This window comes from Pipra filicauda, unplaced genomic scaffold, assembly GCF_003945595.2.
Source record: "Pipra filicauda isolate LSUMZ 115617 unplaced genomic scaffold, ASM394559v2 scaffold247_size1415610_pilon, whole genome shotgun sequence".
In the NCBI taxonomy this organism is placed as follows: domain Eukaryota; kingdom Metazoa; phylum Chordata; class Aves; order Passeriformes; family Pipridae; genus Pipra; species Pipra filicauda.
In genome coordinates, this window is record NW_024104362.1 from 517,466 (window position 1) to 535,587 (window position 18,122).

General features: G+C 39.0%; 1 protein-coding gene across 1 annotated transcript; it reads right to left on the reverse strand.

Moving 5' to 3' along the window:
- Positions 1–5,528: 5,528 nt before the first annotated feature.
- On the reverse strand, positions 5,529–16,592 carry RXYLT1 (ribitol xylosyltransferase 1). Its single transcript, XM_027721199.2, has 6 exons — positions 16,414–16,592; positions 15,898–16,074; positions 14,784–14,886; positions 9,409–9,723; positions 7,593–7,763; positions 5,529–6,494 (listed from the first exon to the last, which is right to left on the reverse strand). The coding sequence occupies exons 1-6, from the start codon at positions 16,556–16,558 to the stop codon at positions 6,077–6,079; spliced, it is 1,329 nt and encodes a 442-aa protein (XP_027577000.1). The 5' UTR covers positions 16,559–16,592; the 3' UTR covers positions 5,529–6,076.
- Between the last annotated feature and the right edge of the window lie 1,530 nt (positions 16,593–18,122).

Genomic DNA, 18,122 nt, shown 5'->3' on the forward strand with positions numbered 1-18,122 from the left:
AGAGCCTATCCTCCATCTTACATCACACTTTTTGATGATGGGGGAAATAACAGCAAAATGCTTTCCAGATACATAATTTTTTAATAAAGTTGTATGTCGGGTTTGTAAATTCTTTAATGAAAACCAGTAGCAAAGGAAGCGATCTTGTTTCACTACAAACACTGGCAGCAGGGGAACTTCTTGTTTATCTGCCTGTGAGGAATGTGCATTTGCTATTGAGAAACAATAAAAGTTACAGTTTTAAGGACCACTTTGTGGTGTTTCACAGTTCACCAGCAGGCCAAGCACCACAGGCTGTCTTAGCAGTAGTTGAAAGACTGGTCCTTTGGACAGTGAATCTATGCAGAACTGATCTGCCCTAGGCTTTATACTGCATGTGAATACCCTCTGCTGCATTTGGCCCTTGGTTCCTTGTGTGGAACTGAATTCAGATTCCAAAAGTCATGAACCAATGTCTAAGACTTTGGTGTCAAACACTATAAGCTGTGATCAGCTATTTATAGTTACATGTGAAGTTTCATTCAGGGAATGAAGAATATTCCTTGCTGCAAAATGGAAGGCAAAGACATGTTTGAAGTTAGTCCTCTATACTCTCCTACATACATAATCCTTTTCATTGAACTCTTAATACGGTCAGTCAAAAATCTTAAACAACAGACTAAATGTTTAAGAAACAAGCACTCAAATGACATAATAGCCTACAGAGAGATGTTTTGGCAGCATGCTGTGAACCAGCACGAGTTTTGCTATAGCAGAAATTCAGCAAAAGCCTAATTACATCTATACTGAGATTGGGTACTCAGTGGAAGTTCTCCATGGGGACAAGGAAATTATATCCCTACCAGATAGAAAGTCATTTGCTATAATCTGAAAATAACAATGTGAAAAGAAGGTCAGCAAAGAAAAGAGACACACAAGAAGAATCAATCAGTCTGATTAGACAGGGGAAGGAAGGAAAATTGTTACAACATGGCATAATGTGCAGATCCCTGCTTGTGTACTCATCAGATGGAGTACTGTCTTCAATTTTAGCATTAGTAAGACTATTTAGTTTTCACTGTAAAACAATCATGATACTCCACAATCACCACCAAGGGCTGCATTGACAGACATTGATAAAACACTATTAAATTAATAAACTGAACCCTCCAGCAAAATGGGATATGCAATTAAAGACTCCATACCAGAGAACACACATCACTGGTTGTCTTAAAGCTATGCTAGCATTTGAGGGAAGTGTAAAGGACCATTTAAATTCCTACAACAATCAATCAGTACACTCCATTTAGCCTTGTGGGAAACAGAGCTGTCCTTAATTCTCCATTTCCATATTCAGAGAGAATGACCCCAGTAGCCTATTACTGTTCCTCTCCACCCTTCCCCGCCCCCTGTCAAAGGTAGGAGCAAAGAGATTCAACACAGCAATTCCCAGTGGTTTTGTTTCTGAATTGGCAGCTGTGCAGTGGCAGTGTCCATGTCCAAGCTGGACCAAAGGCTTGAAAGTGGGTATCTCACATCTCGGAGTAGTTTGTGCATTAAGATATAGCACCATAGTAGCCCCATTGCTGACCATTAGTGACAAGGGTTGTCACAAATACTAAAATATAATTAATAAGCAGCCACAGAGGAAGATGTTTCACCATCTCATATTGGAGTGGATCTCTACTCATGGCCATGGACTACCTTTATTCTTCGGAAAAGAACTCCACTGCAGAGGGAAAAACATGAAAAGAAAGAAAACACTTATGGAGAAACTTTGCATTTTAGGCCCTGAATAAAACCCCTTTGATATAGCAAACTTCAAAATATGACTAACTCTGTTAGATGTATTGATGCTGTTTGAATAACTTCATCTGAAAGAACCAGGCTAATTTCAGTCATTCAGAGATTTTGTTTTTATTTGTGGCCACCTGCACAACTTACTGTCTTTCAGTAGGTTGTGTCTTCATCTGGATCTTAGTGAATGAGTAATTTCTGCTTGATGCATTCATTTTGTATCTCAAGAAGAGTTTGCTGCATGGCATGGTTTTTATAGCATCACTTTGGAGTGCTCCCAGAAGGGCTTACTGTACAAACTATTTAACTTACCTTTGTGAATTCAGAGAGCAAAAAACCCAACCAACACGAAGTCCTGGCACACAATGCAGACTGTATATCACCTTTTCAGGCACATTTTCATCAGGTCCGCTCTTTTCTTTTTGTCTGACTCTTCAAATCCTTTGTGCAGGATTCACAGCACTACATAAGCATTAAACTCCTTAGCTACTGGGAAATGGCCCAACATGCCTTATGGTAGCAATTTTCTTGGAAGCAACAGTTTCTTATGGCACAGTTAAAACTGCATTTGAAACACTTTTGCCTCTCCCAGCGTCAGTCTTTATGAACAGTCCAAAACAAGCAAAATTTTGTTCAACCATCCTTCATCTTTCCAATCACAGTAAGAACAATTCCTGGAAATATTTCAGGACTCACTAGCATGGAAGCTGCTCCTGAGTTTGCCCAGCTCTTACTGGTTATTACTAACATGCAGGGCTTGTCAAGAAGCTACAGGATTTTATTTCTGTGGTTTTGCAAGTGTTTTGGTGAGAGCAGTAAGCCAAGAGATAAACTGGTGATTCCGGCACACGGTATTCCTAATTCACACTTAGTAATTGCTGTGAGAAAGGCTTCTAGAAAACTTCGTTTTATCACTCCTTGTGTAAGTTTCAGTCATGGAAGGATGATATCCAAAAATACCAGAAAACCTAACTACTGAAATACACTATCACAACTCAAATATCCAAGAATGGTAAGCAAATGGCAGCCAGATCCTTCGCAAGCCCCTTCCTCATCTACAGTATTACAAACAGTTGTGAAGACTGGTTAAGTTTCTTTGAAAACATATTGCTCTCTAGAAGATGATCTTTTAAATTGTTTACACCACATGTTCACAGTCACTCTTAATGGGTTCCAAATAATGTAGGAGAGAGAGTTACACTAAACTGGGACAAGCTGGATCTGTTTCTTCTCATAGCAAGGCAATCCAGCTTAAAGTCTTCATCAGCAGGAAATACTTCAGAAAACAAAACTGGTAGAGTTATATATTCCACAAACAAATCTAAGCATGATGCAAAACACCGCATAATTAACAATCTGTGTAACATTTGATGCTACAAATGGCATTCTTGACTCCAGGCAGGCTCAGTTCTTGCAGAAGTCCCTCTCCAAGAGATGCCATGCACAGCTATGAGGCATTGTTTTATGCTCTGGAAAAGTTATGCTTCACCATCCCAGACTTGAACCAGAGGGCTAACTGCAAAAACAGAGCATACATTCTCCTCTTAGTATTAAACAACCGAACTTACTTGCCGTCTTCCCACTGACAGCCGATACTACCTACTCCTACGTGGACGTGTTGTGCCATCTTTTTTTGCCAGTGGCTTAACTGCTTCTCTTCAATCAGTTTTGTCTATCACTGATAACACATCCTCTCTGATTTCTTCCACTCCTTGGTGTCTTTCCTCTCTCAGTCTCACCCTTTCTTTCCCATAGTCCGTTTTGTTGTCTTTCTCATCTCTGGATCCAAACAGAGCACAGAGTAGACAATTTTTCCAATGAGTAAGTATCAGGGAATAAAAACAGGAGAACTACAATCTCTCCCTCAAGTTGGACAGTGGAAAAAGAAAACAAAATACTCACAACCTACCTAATGCATTAGGAACTCTCTCTTGGCTTCAAGATGTTTTGCCCTCTTTGTTCCATTAGCACTGGAAATACAACACAAAAAACTTCCTTCTGGTGCTAAGTCCTGTTGGTCTGAAGAATATGAATTTGAAAGTCAGGTAAGTGCCAATCATTTCCCTTTGAACTCGCAAAGTAGGCAAACAGCTGCAATGTGATATTCTGTGAAAACTTTGGTGCATCTTGGCCTCCCTTAAGAAAAACTCACACATTTACTTAGAAATGAATGCATGAGTAGCAGCATGTTTCTTCTATTGATGACCAAGTAACACACTGAACTGTTTTTCAGACTTCAACCTCCATACCGCTGTTTTTCAGGAGCTGCAGCCTTTTTTATAAGAATCTCAGCTGACTGGTAAAGACCTCCCTCTAGGAGTTTTTTTTCTGCAGTTCCTTGAAATCCTAGAGGAGTGCCAAAGGATCTTCTGACAAGCTGAAAAATACTGCTCTAGATCATTGCTCTGCAGTTTTGTAGCTTGTGTAGAAATAAAGATTCTGCTAAAAGGAAGATACAGCACTGACATAACATTATTGCAGTGGTGAGGCACTGGAACAGGTTGTCCAGAGGTGTGGATGCTCCATCACTGGAAATGCTCAAGTCCAGGCTGGATGTGGCTTTGAGCACCTCATCTAGTGTCCCTGCCTATGGCAGGGAGTTGGAACTAGATGATCTTTTAAGGTCCTTTCCAACCCAAACCATTCTATGATTCTACGATTATTACACATACTCAAGCTTCCTCTAATCCTCCAAGTGCTATGTACTACTGATGGGCTACTTCAGATCCTTGGTGTGGAAATTTTTGCTAAATTTGTTCTAATAGGGTCCACCTCCAAGCAGTGCTCATGAACTCAATGATGAGCTGTGAGGGCTGTACTTGCAGTTTCAGCTGAATGGGGAATGTTTGCATTGTATTGCAACTGCATGATGTTTCAGATAATATGGGTGGATGATAGTCACTGGATATTCACGTTAGACATACAATTCAGATTATTTGGATTTAGATTATTTATCTTCTGAGAGCCTCTTCTAAGCATATGGAATACATCTCCTAAAAATACAAGTGTTCTGAAACATACCTTATTCCTGATCTAGAGCAGCCACCATGGGTATGATCCACTGTTAGCAAACTAAAACCCTGTGTTTTTATGTATCGGGTTTTGATTCAATTTTTTGTTGGTTTGGTGCCTTTTTTTGATGCTACACAGAAAGGATGCAAGAAAACTGAAAGAAAACCACAGAAATGCTCTTATGGCACATATTTCACCACCAGATAGTATCATTACACAAATGAGTATTACTTAGCTGTAGAGTTGCACAGCCTTTGAATTCCTGTACGAGAATGAACCCATATGTCATGCTGCTGTAAGATGGAAAAATGTCTATGACACACTCTTTGGTTATGCCAGTGGTGTGTGTGCAGTCACACTGCTCAGCCAAACACACAGGTAACAGCACAGACTCATTCCTGATGGGCAAGAACAGTAACAGATCCCTTCAGCTATATTTAACAAAAAAAGCATTGAAACTGTTTGTGGTACATGTAGCTCCATAAACATACAATATTATATTTCTTTTGGAGTTGACAAGTTTCAGCAGATCTTGAGAAATCAGGTAAGCTACAAACAGGTTCATGTTTAAGGCCCGGTTTAGAATGCACAGCTGCAACTGCAGGTAATGAATGTTCCTGCAGCAGAAATGCAGAAAGGTACGTCCCAAGACTAAATAGAAATGAAAGAAAGCCATTTTGGTAACTGAAGTTAAAGGGGAAATATATTGCTATGAAGTATTTTTAAGAAAGAGTTCTCTATTTTTACTTTGAAATATACATTTTTATTTCACAGTCTTTATAGCCACTTTCTTGGAAATGAAATGTCAATCAAGTAAACGGTTCACATTTTCAGAACAAGCACTTACTGGGATGTGCTAAACCTGGCAATTTTGCTGTAATACTTTTCTGCTTCAGTCTACATAATAAATTACCCTGTGCCATACAGCTTTCATTCTCCTCTTTTCTTCAAACACAACTGATATTTTTATGTTGGATTTTAAAAAGTTCACATGCTCAAAGATATTATCCTAAAAAAATTTTATCAGGTCACACAGGAACATGGAAATTGTGAAAATAGTAATGAAATTGTTGTCATCCTTGCAGAGTACCACCCTACTAAGTCAACAACCTCTCTGAAAATCGTTAAGAATGAAGGGACAAATTTAGCTCTTGGCCAAGCTAGAGCAATTCTGTTGACTATAAAAGGAACGCATCCACCCTGTGAGATTACTTTTCTGTAAAAGCTGCCTCAGAAGGTTAATGGAAATTAAGCTGGCAATCTATTCTAGATTTTCAAAAGGGACAATTTATCCTTTATCACTGGGCAAAAATGAATTTTCTAAAGTAATAATGAATTTCTGTTTCATCCATGCTTTGAAGTTTTGATACCATTCTAAAAGCTTTCTTCTCCTTTGAATCTTTTCTTGTAAGCTCATTTTTTTTTCTTTCTCTAGAACAGCAGGAAGCTCATTCCAGTTTTTAATAAAGATAAATGGAGCCCCCATGGTTTTCAATAACTGTAATGGAGCACTGTGGTACATTGATGAATTTCCGCAATCACCCGGTGTCATTACATCTTCTATAACAGGCAGAGATCCATATGAACAAGCTTCATAAATTCTGTAACATTCTGTATTTATTCCCACTGGGCACAATGTCAAATCGCTTTGCAGCAAGGCATCTTGATAGTTTTTGAAACTTTCATTTGTTTCTTGAGGCTGCCACCTAGGAAAGTAAAGGGGGTTAAAATTAATATTTTTCCCACAGACACTGCAACGAAAAAATAAGTGATACGCTTTAATTTCAACTATGCATAAAGATGAAAATGCTGTCAATGTAAGAATTTTATATTACACACACAATCAATGGGCTTTTACTTTTAGTCTTAACTGCTCTTAAGAGTCTTCTAAAAATTTATTGAAAATGTCACTGTTAAAAATAGACTGTAACCATGTTAGATGTCGTCCTTTTAGGAAATTGTTAATACGTAGAAGTGTAAGAAACAAACTGAAATGCCATTTTAAATCTTCTGCATGACCTGGATGACGCACATGTCAATTTACTTCACAGCACAGTTCAGAAACAGACCAAGAGGGAGACACTCGATGGACTTTTTAATGACTTTGTTTGGCCTCAAATACTTTACATGAGTAGAGGTTTGCTTTTCAAAAGTTAGGATGTAAAGCAACCCATGTAACCAGAATCCATCTCCTGAAGTGCCCCAGAATGTCTGTGAGATAAGAGTCTATGTCACAGATACAATCCATCTCCTGAGACTCTTCATCAGGGTAGCTGAGGTCTTCCTAAGCACTGCTGTGCCTGCTATCAAACATTTTATAAGTGTTGCTTTTCAAAATTAGGAAATACAATCAGAACCCTACTCTTGTCAGTCAAAAGATCTGTTCCACCTACTTGAAATAAAAAACAACCATGCTGTACAGATTAAATCCACTCTCTTATATGGAACACAACAAAATATGGTTGTCTTCTTTCTTCTGTTAAAGACATTAAACCACACAAAACACAAGACAAATATTTCTTCTCCCACCATAATCAAATATATTCAAGAAAAAAACCTGATGATCTTTGATGGTTGTATATCTAGGAGATTTTTCTATGCATTTGAAAATATGCTTTATGTAAAATATAGCAACAGAAAGGCTGTTATGAAGACCTACACAAAGAGTCTCAGCAATGTTCTCTGACTTAATTATGACTGATTACCTTTATTTGTACTATTTTTTAATGCTCAAGAAAAGATTAGTAATAATGAACCAGGCAAGAAAATCTTAATATTTTCACGAAATAAATTAAAAGTCTTACTGTTCTCTGGCTGCAATCCAGCAAAGTTTGTCAAGCCCATCCTGCTTCAGAATTTCCATTAGGGTTTCTCTAGAAGAGTTCTTATAAACTGTCCCTAAGAAATTACATAGATATGATCTTGGATCATGTAGCATTGACCAGCTGGGTTCTACAACTGGAAAATTTCTGTAGCTGTAAAAACAACGTACAATTAGACAACTATATGTTTTAGGTCAAAGGAAAAACATTTTGCACCATTTCATCTTTACTGCATCAGATTTTAAGACTAAAAGCACCTGTTTGTTGCCAATCCACATATATAAACACAGACAGCAAACCACACACAAGCAAACCACTTTAAGTCCTGTCCTAAAAGTAGGTCTTTATTCTCTTTGCCCCCACCACTCTCTTCAGAGACTTTCCAAAATACTTATGTCTTTTTTCAAGATCAGAAATACTATGTGTGCATATTACAAAATGTCCTTGAGTAACATGCTTTTCCAAAGCAGCTGCTCTTGATGCAACCACAAGTTTTGACTGAAATGGCCAGGTTAATGGTAACTATGGTGTTTAAGTCTCAGCTACCTTAATCTCTGGGCATGCCTATCAACTGAAAATACCACTGGTAACCTCTCAAAGCAAAATCTCACTTTGATCTGAGTGGACTTCAATAATCTAATCTTTTGGCTACTAAAAAGCTTGTTGTACATTATTTGATGGACGGTCCTTTCCTCATTCTTCTCCTGTGGGATGAATGTTAATTCACTTACTTTCTGAGAACCATTCTTTCCTTCATGACAAATATTTTTACAGAATTCTACATCTTCATTTTCTCTCTTCACTGGCACACGTTCACACCTTTAACCACACTCCTTGGTGTGCAAGGGCTGCAAACCTCCATTTTGATACCATATTTATCTTTCTCCACCCAGCTGTGCACCTTAGTTTATTGTTGTAAATGTTGTTGCTTTCTGTTAACTGTCACCTTAATCTCTGCATCTCAAAATTCAACTTCTTTTTGCTTAGGAACTTCCAATGCCAACAATTTTCTGACACCATCAAGAATCCAAATTTATCATATTTCAGAGACACTGTAAGCAAGTTCAAGCTATATATAAAAAACTCCATACAGTTTTCCAGATTGAGTCAACTGGATCAATACAGGAAATTAAGTTCAAATTCAACACAAGATATGAAAATAATCCTGTGCTCCTTTCAGCTTATATTACTGTGATAAGTAGCTAAACCACTATTAACTCTGTTAATAAGAAGTAAAAGTGCATCTAACTGAACCGAGCCTTTATTTACTCCACACAAGTAGTTTGAGCAGATAAGTATAATAAAAACGTTTTTGTAAGCATGCCGTTAAGCCAGCTTATGCTGCTGTGATACTGGAGTATAACAACTCAAACCAGGAAGCACACAACTGCCTTTTAAGAGCCATAACAGGGGTTAAAAAAAGTACCACCAGAATCACCTTTCCGTTTCTGAACAAGGAGTACCTGGAGCTTAATTACATAAGTATCTTTTAAATCCCCCATGTCACTGGTACATATTACATCAGCAGACATGATAAATCTCAAGAGCGAATCTACTAAAGAAAAAACAAACAGAAAACCTTCCAAGCTCCCTAAACGCTGGCATTCTTTTCCTATTATCATTTTTATTTCTAAAGGCAATTTCAAAGGATCCCAATGTTTGATTTATAAAATGATTAATAGGATCACGTTCTACAATTTACTTACTATAATTGTTTTGGGCATCAGCAGTAAGTCATATTTTCCGTACCTCACGCACAACAATTGTTTCAGTTGCAACCTCTGTCTACAACACTTACGTAGCTACTCCCAAAGGCCACTGGAAAATATCTTCTTCATTTACGAACGCATAGTCATAGGTAATAAAGAGTAGATTCACAAATCCTCCGTTTCTTTTCAGGTATGGCTGAATCCATCCGTTCTTGCACTGTTCGTTTCCAAGCAGCACCACCGCCACGTGCCGGATTTTGTGGGTCTGAATTAGCGTTTGTGCGTAGTGCAGCCACTGGGTGGCGGCCGCCACCTTCGCCTGTTCCCTCCCGTTCAGCACCAGCACGACATGCTCCGCTTCCACCGAGAAGTAGCCAGGAACTACAGATGGGCCGGTGAGGAAGCTGAGAAAACCAAAATGAGAACAGTAAACACCCGTAAAACAAATTATTGACCTTAATCCTCTAAACATCCTTACTACACAGTCTGTAATCCTGAGACTATTTTTTCATCAATAAAGCAGATGTAACATACTGCGAACTGTAACCACCTCTGTTAGTATCTACTGCTTAACACAGGACTAAGGTTGCCTTCATCTTTGTTGGGAAAAAGGAGATTTAGACTTAAATAAAGTATTTTGTCAATAAATCAGAACTAGTACTATACTCAAACCTAAAAACGTGTGTCAATCAATCACCTCTAAAAAAGTGGTGTACTTTGATGTTCACTAAAGGTCTTAATTCCAGTAATAACCAGTAACTGCTGTATTATTAGAACAAGAGAAAGGCCCTCCCAAAGACCTGGCGAGTATACTAAACCAGGTATCAGTAAGAGGGACAGTTAGCTGGTCTGGCACACTACTTTTCTCAGTAATTTTGGTCAAGTTTCTACTGAGTAGAATCAGTAACACAAGAGGTATTTATCTAAATGTAAACTTAGGTTTGCTGTATATGCTAGAAAGCACAAACATTCTAGGTAGAAAATGGCATTTCTAGATCTTGCACAATGTATTTAACAGAGAAATTTCAGTCAGGTAGCAAAATCATAAAATCTTTAATAATTTTAATAAGTTTTCTAGGTCTGCTGCACTAGTTTTTCAGCTACCGGCAAAACTTAAGTTATAATGAGCATGAGTTTTAACTCATGAAGTGCTGAGACTGACAGCTAGCTTCAGTTCAAGTGTACGTAGAGAGGAAAAAAAAATTCACAACAAAAGCTGTTGTGTCCCAGTGAGGTTATCTGGAGTAGACTGACCTTAGACAAGCGTATTTTAAACCTGAGTTAAGCTGACATGCTGCTGGCTTGGTGGGAGTGGCATATTTTGGAGCAAAGATTCATGAAACTCATGACTTGAAATCAAGACTACTAATAGATTAAATGTAAGTCAGACCAAGACTTAAATCCAAAGTTTAACGGACGATCAGAACAGAATCACTGGGATTCCTAAGAGAGAATACCTTGAGCTTCAGAATGCCTAAAATAGTGACTAGGATGTGTAGATGGTCCAGTGATCACCTTGCAAAAAAGAGACATGGGGGAAAAGGTTTTATCTATGACACAGCAGTTTGAGAGCATCAAATTTACAGGAATAGCAGGATGTACAGGCCAGGAAGTACTGACTCGTGTGTAGAAAAATATGAAGTTTAAATGCATAAAATTAGAGTGGGGAAAAAAGGTAACACTATGAAAGTCTCATAAATCCCATACTTTAATAATAAAAACGCAGTGCTAGGATTGTACTATTAACTCCCAGTCAGAACACAATTGGGATTGGGAAACGTAAGGGAGATTACAAAGGCCGCAAAATTAAGGCAGTAGTGCTAACAGCACTAACCACTCACATGAAGGCTAGATCAAAGATGGTGTGGGGAGATTACATTTTTTTGACTAAATACATGACTTGCTTTCTACAAAGTCCTTGTTTTTCCTTACTAATCATAGAGTCCATACAAAAAGATGGTATTCTAGACTGGGTCTTCCAGACCCAATTCCAAAGGTGTTAGTCACACAGTCATTCTGTAACAGCGGTATGATTAAGTTCAGCACTTGCAGCACGAGAGATCATACCACATAGTGTAGAGATACTCCATATTCAATAAAGGAATTACATAAAGATGAAAAAATCAGGATAAGAACTTGGAAAGGAGCAGTACAAATCACAAGAAGCTTTCAAGGAGTTTGCAGACTGTTCACAAACACTGTATAAGAAGCCCAAGCACTTTAATCCACAAAGTAAACAACACATACTTCCCAAACCCCATATGAATTAATTGAAAACTAAGGAAGATTCCTACATGTAAACTCATTCCCTTCAGAAAGAAATACAAGTTTAAACATAATAAGTATTATATCAGAGAATTTGGACCTGGATGGCATTCACTTGAGAGTTCTGAAGGAACATGAAATTGCAGAACTGCTGGCAAAGGTGTGCAGTGTCATTATGAAGAGACACTACGCTTGATAAGGGGTCTACCCATCAACACAAAACTCCCATTTACAGAAACAACGTGAGAGGACCCTGGAGGAGACCAGTCAGCATGAATTCCCTCTCTGGAAGAGTCTGTAATGAATAGTAAGATCACAGCATCTTATCAAAAGGTAAGATCACTGACCACATACATGGATAAGCACTGCTGGAAATTAATTATCCTGTTTTACTAATCTGATGAAGATCTACGAGTGTGTCAGTAAGAACACAGATAAAGAGGATCCAGTAGATGTAATGCATTTGGATTTTCAAAAAGCTTCACCAAAAGGTTTTCTTAAAACTGAATTGCCACAAGGTATCCCTGGTGGAATCCTCTGACAGATAAAAACCTTTGCTGGTTGATTTTTTTGACCAATAGGCTTTCATTCTGGCATGAATCCAGATGGTTGCAATTTGTGTACAGAGGGTAGGAGAATGGCGAGTAATTGCAGAACAACTGGGGTTAACGGGGACTGAGGCAAGGCAGCATTGAATGTTTATAAAATAGAGGGTGTTAATCAGTGGAACAGAAATTTAGGAATGCTTTTACTTAATAATAAGTAGTTTGGCACTCCCTGCCCTACAACATCTTCCTAGATGACAGGAGAGAAGGATGTGAATTGCTCTAGGCCAAATAAAGTACTAAATCCTGCTCTCCTGCCTCTTGTATGAACATGCCAACGTGTCATTAAAATCCACAGCTATGTAGTTCCTTCTCCACTCATGTTTTTTAATAAACATCGCTGCATTTCATGGAGAAGTTGATAGTTTCAGTATTCTTTAGGCAGTTTCTTTGGTGAAAGCTTGAAGCCAACAAAATCTATATTAAATATGTTTATACTCCATCATAAATATACAAAATTCATGCAACTATGTTCAAGTGATATTTTGGCATTTTTGTGTCTTTAGAGTTGATATGCTTTGAAAACATTTATTAGACCTCTATTTTTTAACAATCGTTAGACTTACCACAAAAAACTGCAGAGCAGCACATATTCTCCAAATAGGTCACCTCAGCTAGTTCCCTCTAGCCTCATCTAGTAATCAAATGGAGATAATTTACCTCAGCCAGGCAGTAAAGTCAACATTCTAGAAAATCTTATAACCAGTGAGCAGCCAAAATCATGTACTAATTCTTTTTCACAACAAAAATGCAAAATAGTATTTCCAATTTGAGCAAAAAGTAGAACTTCAGCTATTTCATTTCAGAAGCCTAGCTGTTAAACTAACAGTGATATTTCCATACTTTCTATACTTTGCACTACAAGTTCCTACTAGCCTTTCAAAAGTTAAGTTTTGTTATGCTGGTACCAAACTTAAGCTTTGTATTTTATAGGATCTAGCATCCAAGCCGAAATTAAAATAAGGACTCTATTATCCCTGGTCCATCTAAACACAACAAGAAGATATTTAAATGCAAGTATAGAACTTTTTCTTTGAGACATGCATACCCTAAGGAATCATGTGAGGTTATCAATCATTTGAAACAGGCACACCAGAAGTAAAATAATCATAATCAGTCAAGTGACAGACTCATTAAGTGCAGCAAATTATTTTCATGTTATAAACATGGTTTGAAAAGCTTGAAAGAAATTCGCATGTGAATACCAAGAAGATAACCTATCTGGCAGAATGTGATGGATTTCTGTAGATTTCATAGTTGATTCTCTAATATTGTAGGATCATCTTTTATTTGCAGACAAGGAATACAGCTATTTTTTTTAAGAGTACACAATTTCATCAATTTCCTTAGATATAAGACAGACTCTTTAATAATTGCTATGCATAAATCAAGCTATACATCTTTCTAGAAAACAGTTTTAATCTCTTATGAATGTGAAAATATTCTATGGCCTGTATCGTGTTCAACATTAGATACATCAATAAACAATTCAAAATGATAAAAAACTTCTGTGATCACTTAAAAACCCCTTTCAATTCACCAGCACGTATTTACTTCAAACACTACCCGCAAATTTCAACTAGAACCATATCTTATTGTGTAAGAAAAAAACACTCTTCTGAAACAAGATATTTTTCAGAAGTTACACTCACTTAAGTGTGTATTTTATGTATTAAGAGAAAACTTTTTTAATAGGTGAGTCCAGGTGCAAGTGACTTAATGTTGCAGGAGATCTACTATTGCAGACTGGCTAACTGGCCAAGTAGATAAAAAATCCTTCACTGTATCTTTACAGAAAGCCTTACAATGGTATTAAATAGGACTTCTGAGAAAAGAATATATGATTCACTGAATAATATAAAACATTTGGCATCAGTCTTAAAACATGCATGATCACAGATTAAGCACCATTTTTAAAGCAAACAGTGCTTTAAGTGTAATATTCCTTTACGTATAAAATTCTGTCTTGCAAGTCAAGTAGCTAAACAGATGCTAGTCCTCACAGATTGCCTTTGTTATAAACAGAAACAAAGTTTTGATGCAATCCTATTTATGACCAAGACCCTTTTCCCTGAATACAGAGAAACCAAATAGCAGGAGACCTCCTCTTGCCTCAAAATTCCACACTTGTCGTCAACTATGAGCCCCCAAACCCCAGTTCTTAAGACTTTTCTGAGGATTTTATGTCCCCACCCCACCCCCGGTGCCACTGAGGTCTCTTGGCTGCCCTTCCTCTCAGCATTGGTAAGTCTTTCTCTATTTTTTTCAAATAACACAAACCTTCATAAAACAGATGAAATTGCTCCCTGGTTTTCTATTTTGTAACAGTGACTTGTTTAGGCTAGGATTAGCTGCGTTTATCAAGTATGTGTTTCCATGAATAAACGACATGATTGAATGAATGAGAAGTTGTGTACATTTTACATAGTTATCAAAACACAAAAAAATTAAAAAGGACCTGCAGCTGATACTGAAATAACTACAACTTTGAGACAGGCAAAATAATCCACCTGTGCATCTTATAATGTACTTTAACTTTCCAATGCATTATTTGTTAAAGTTTGCACAATTGAAATCAGCATCATGAACAACACCTGAAATATGTTTTTCCTGCTTTTTGGCTTCCTTCTCTCCACTGTGCAGTCACATCAGCTGGCTCAAGGTGCCCTCCAAAAATATGCTGCCAAAGGTAAAGACCTACACAAAAGAAGACATGATGGAGAATTTGAATGCACAGATCATACTCTAAACTCCTAGCAAATAAAATAACTTCTAGGAAACGAAAAAGCATCACAATGTAAGAACTCGGGAAAGAAATGTCAGAGCTTCTTATATACTGGGAACACTGCTTCTCAAAGTCTGTATGACTTTGAATTAGTTCAGATTAATTTTTCCCGTATTGGGGCACTTTAAGATATTCTCTGGCTGACAAAATATCAGTAGATGAAGATATACCACTACTTCTGTTAGCATCTCTTTCCAGCACACATACCACTTAAAAATGAGCAAATTTTAATCAGCATTTTAAGGACAAGCATACTTCTCTTAAGCTTTTGTGAAACACACCATTTTTTTGTGATGGAATGTGCCACTGGCTAATTTACCAATGTGTTCTACAATGCTACATGCAAGTTTACCCGAAGCTGGAAATTTGGCATTTTCAAAAAGCTAAAATAAGAAAAATGTTATGTCTTCGGTAGTAGTTAAAGAGCTTGAGAAGACTTTGGCTCCCAGTTTACGTAGAGTAAACTCAGTGTCTTCTACAACAGAAGAATTTCCGAGCTCATCACTAGCCGTAGTACTGCAGTACAGAAAATGGTTTATTTCTCACTGTGTGATGCTTTATTTCAGGAAGTGTAAACGTGACAAAAATATATAGTCTCGTTTAACCAAATAAGAGGCCTGTTCTTGTGTTGTACTGTAAACCAGACTGGATTAAAAAAGTAACTGTGTTTCTCTGCTATTTGAGACATTTTCTTTGCCAGATGCAAAAAACAGCCTTGAAAAGAACTGATAGAAAGAAACTAAAGTGTAACTACTCTTACATTGGTACAAATTTGAATAACAGCTACCACTTCCTTAACAGTCTTCATGTACAAATATACATACTATTTAATCATATACATAAATTTTAGTCATTAAAAAGCAGGGGAAAATGCTATATCAGAAAGGTTATGTGATTAGTAGACACTGGTTACATTTGCTTACCAATTGCTGCTTTTCCCCAAATCTGTACTCTAAGACTGGTCTGTTCTAGGCGAGATCTGGCATATTTTATCATCTTAAGATTAGCTTCATATCTCTGCTGAGAAGCAGCCAGCTCGTTCTTCTCGTCCTCTTCCCATGGATTCCATTCGTTTCCCAAGGCAACATGATTTGTGAAACCTAAAAGCGTAATTTACGTAAAACGGTCAGCTTCACGGGTTTAGAAAAACTGAAGAATTTTCTGGAATCCATAATTTCCAGCATCACCTGACAACCCTCCCACGGCCCCGGGCCAGGCACACCACCGCCGCCACCGCTTCCTCCTCCTCTACTGCCGGGCCGCGACCCGGTGCCTCCCGCGGCACTGGGGAAATGGCCGCGGCCTGCGCAGGCCAAGCGGGGAGCGGTGGGGCTCCGGCCCCGGCCCTGTTCTCCCTCAGGAGCTCCCTCCGGTCCCCGCCCGCCGCCCCGGCCGGGCCAGGCCGGGCCAGGCCGTCGGCCCGAAGCGGCCCTGCTCACCTCGCTGGCCGCGGCGGTCTCGGTGCGGCGGGCGAGGGGCGGGCGAGCGGCGCGGCCGCAGGAACACGGTGTAGGCCGCGTAGAGGGAGAAGAGCCCGTACGCGAGGATCAGGGCGGAGCAGAGCCGCCGGCGAGCGCCCCGCATCCCGCCCGGCGCGGGCGGACGGCCCGGCGGGGGGCGCCGGGAGGCGGCGGCGGGAGGAGCCTCCGCCCGCCGGCCTGGGCTGCGTCCCCTGCCGAGGAGGGTCAGAGCCGCCGGTGCCATGGCCTGCCCAACAACACCGGCGCTGCCGGCACGGCGGTGTGATAAGGTGTAACCAGGTTGTAAATGGATAGGTGAACAGCACGGTCAAGTCATGGGAATATTGTATAATGGGGAGAGCTGTGGACCGGTCAAACTGAGTCGTGTGCCATAGTAAGAGAAAGTTGAAGCTCTTTTTAGGCTATCCACGAGTCCTTTCTAAGGGTAGGTGTTACAGCTTCTGCAAAGCCTCTGCCAGCCTATTTCCAAACACCATGATCCTAATGGTAGCCAAAAGTACAGTGACCTTTATCTACCCGAAGTCGGGGGGGGGGGGGGGGGGGGGGGGGGAGAGAAAGTGTGAGAGTGAGAGAGAGGGAGAGGGAGAGTAGAACAGTATACATGATAACGCACTGCACAAACCTGCAGCCTGTTCTGGACCTAAGTGGGTTTTTTCTTGATCTGTTTTTTACCTTATCTGCACTGAAGTTTATTGTTCTGACCCTGACCTGAAATTCATACAATGGGCATCTGCTTATTCTCAACTAAAATGTGACATAGGCTTCTGAAATAGGCTTACAGTCAGCCTACTGCCAAATCCTTAATTTAATTTAATTACTTATACACTCACTGAATTAGAAGTCCAGCCTGATGACCCACAGTGACAGGCAGTGACACGCTCCACTAGATCAGGTTGCTCAAAGCCCCATCCAACCTGGCCTCGGTCATTTCCAAGAACAGGACACCCACAATTTCTCTGGGCAACCTGTTCCAGTATCTTACCACATTAATCATAAAAAATGTCCTCCTTATGTCCAATGTTTTCCAGTTTGAAGCTATTGCCCTGTGTCATGTCACTCACCCTGGTAAAAGGTTTTTCTCTATCTTTCTTTTAAGCCTTTATATATTGAAACCCTACCCATCAAAACTGTGCATATAATGCATATGACTCTTGTCAATACTACTGGTAATCTGTTGCAGAATTGCAGGTCAATACACTTGTTCCTGTTAGGTGTGATGGCCTCTTTGCTTTGGTTATAGTAATTTATAATTTTATGGAAAAAGTGCACCACATAAATGCTTTCAAAATGAAGACCGAGCTTCTCTCCTACCTTTCTAGCTTAGTGCATCTGTGTGAATGCACAGTGAAGTGGTAGTCACAAACCTCAGAAAGATCAGCAACATGATGTCTGTAGTGGTCAATACTAAAATAAACTATTTTCAGCTTTGAGTGCAGTCTGTTTTCTAGACCGTATCAGTAACTGAGTTGCTAAAATTCCTAGAAAATCTTTGTACAAATACTTTAATTTAAAACAGAATATGACAATGAAAGTATGATAAACATAGAACCAAAGGGAAAGAAGGCAGTAATAAAAATTAATTAAAAAGGGCAAAGAAGAATGTAAAATGTGAAATCTTTGGGAACACAGATGTCCTATTGCACAGCTTCACTGCTTTGGATAATGAT

Coding starts and splice junctions, on each gene's coding strand:
- RXYLT1 (XM_027721199.2), bottom strand. CDS start 16,558: ATGCGGGGCGCTCGCCGGCGGCTCTGCTCCGCCCTGATCCTCGCGTAC. Junction 16,075..16,413: donor AGACCGCCGCGGCCAGCGAG/GTGAGCAGGGCC, acceptor TTACGCTTTTAG/GTTTCACAAATCATGTTGCC. Junction 6,495..7,592: donor TGGATTGCAGCCAGAGAACA/GTAAGACTTTTA, acceptor TTACTTTCCTAG/GTGGCAGCCTCAAGAAACAA.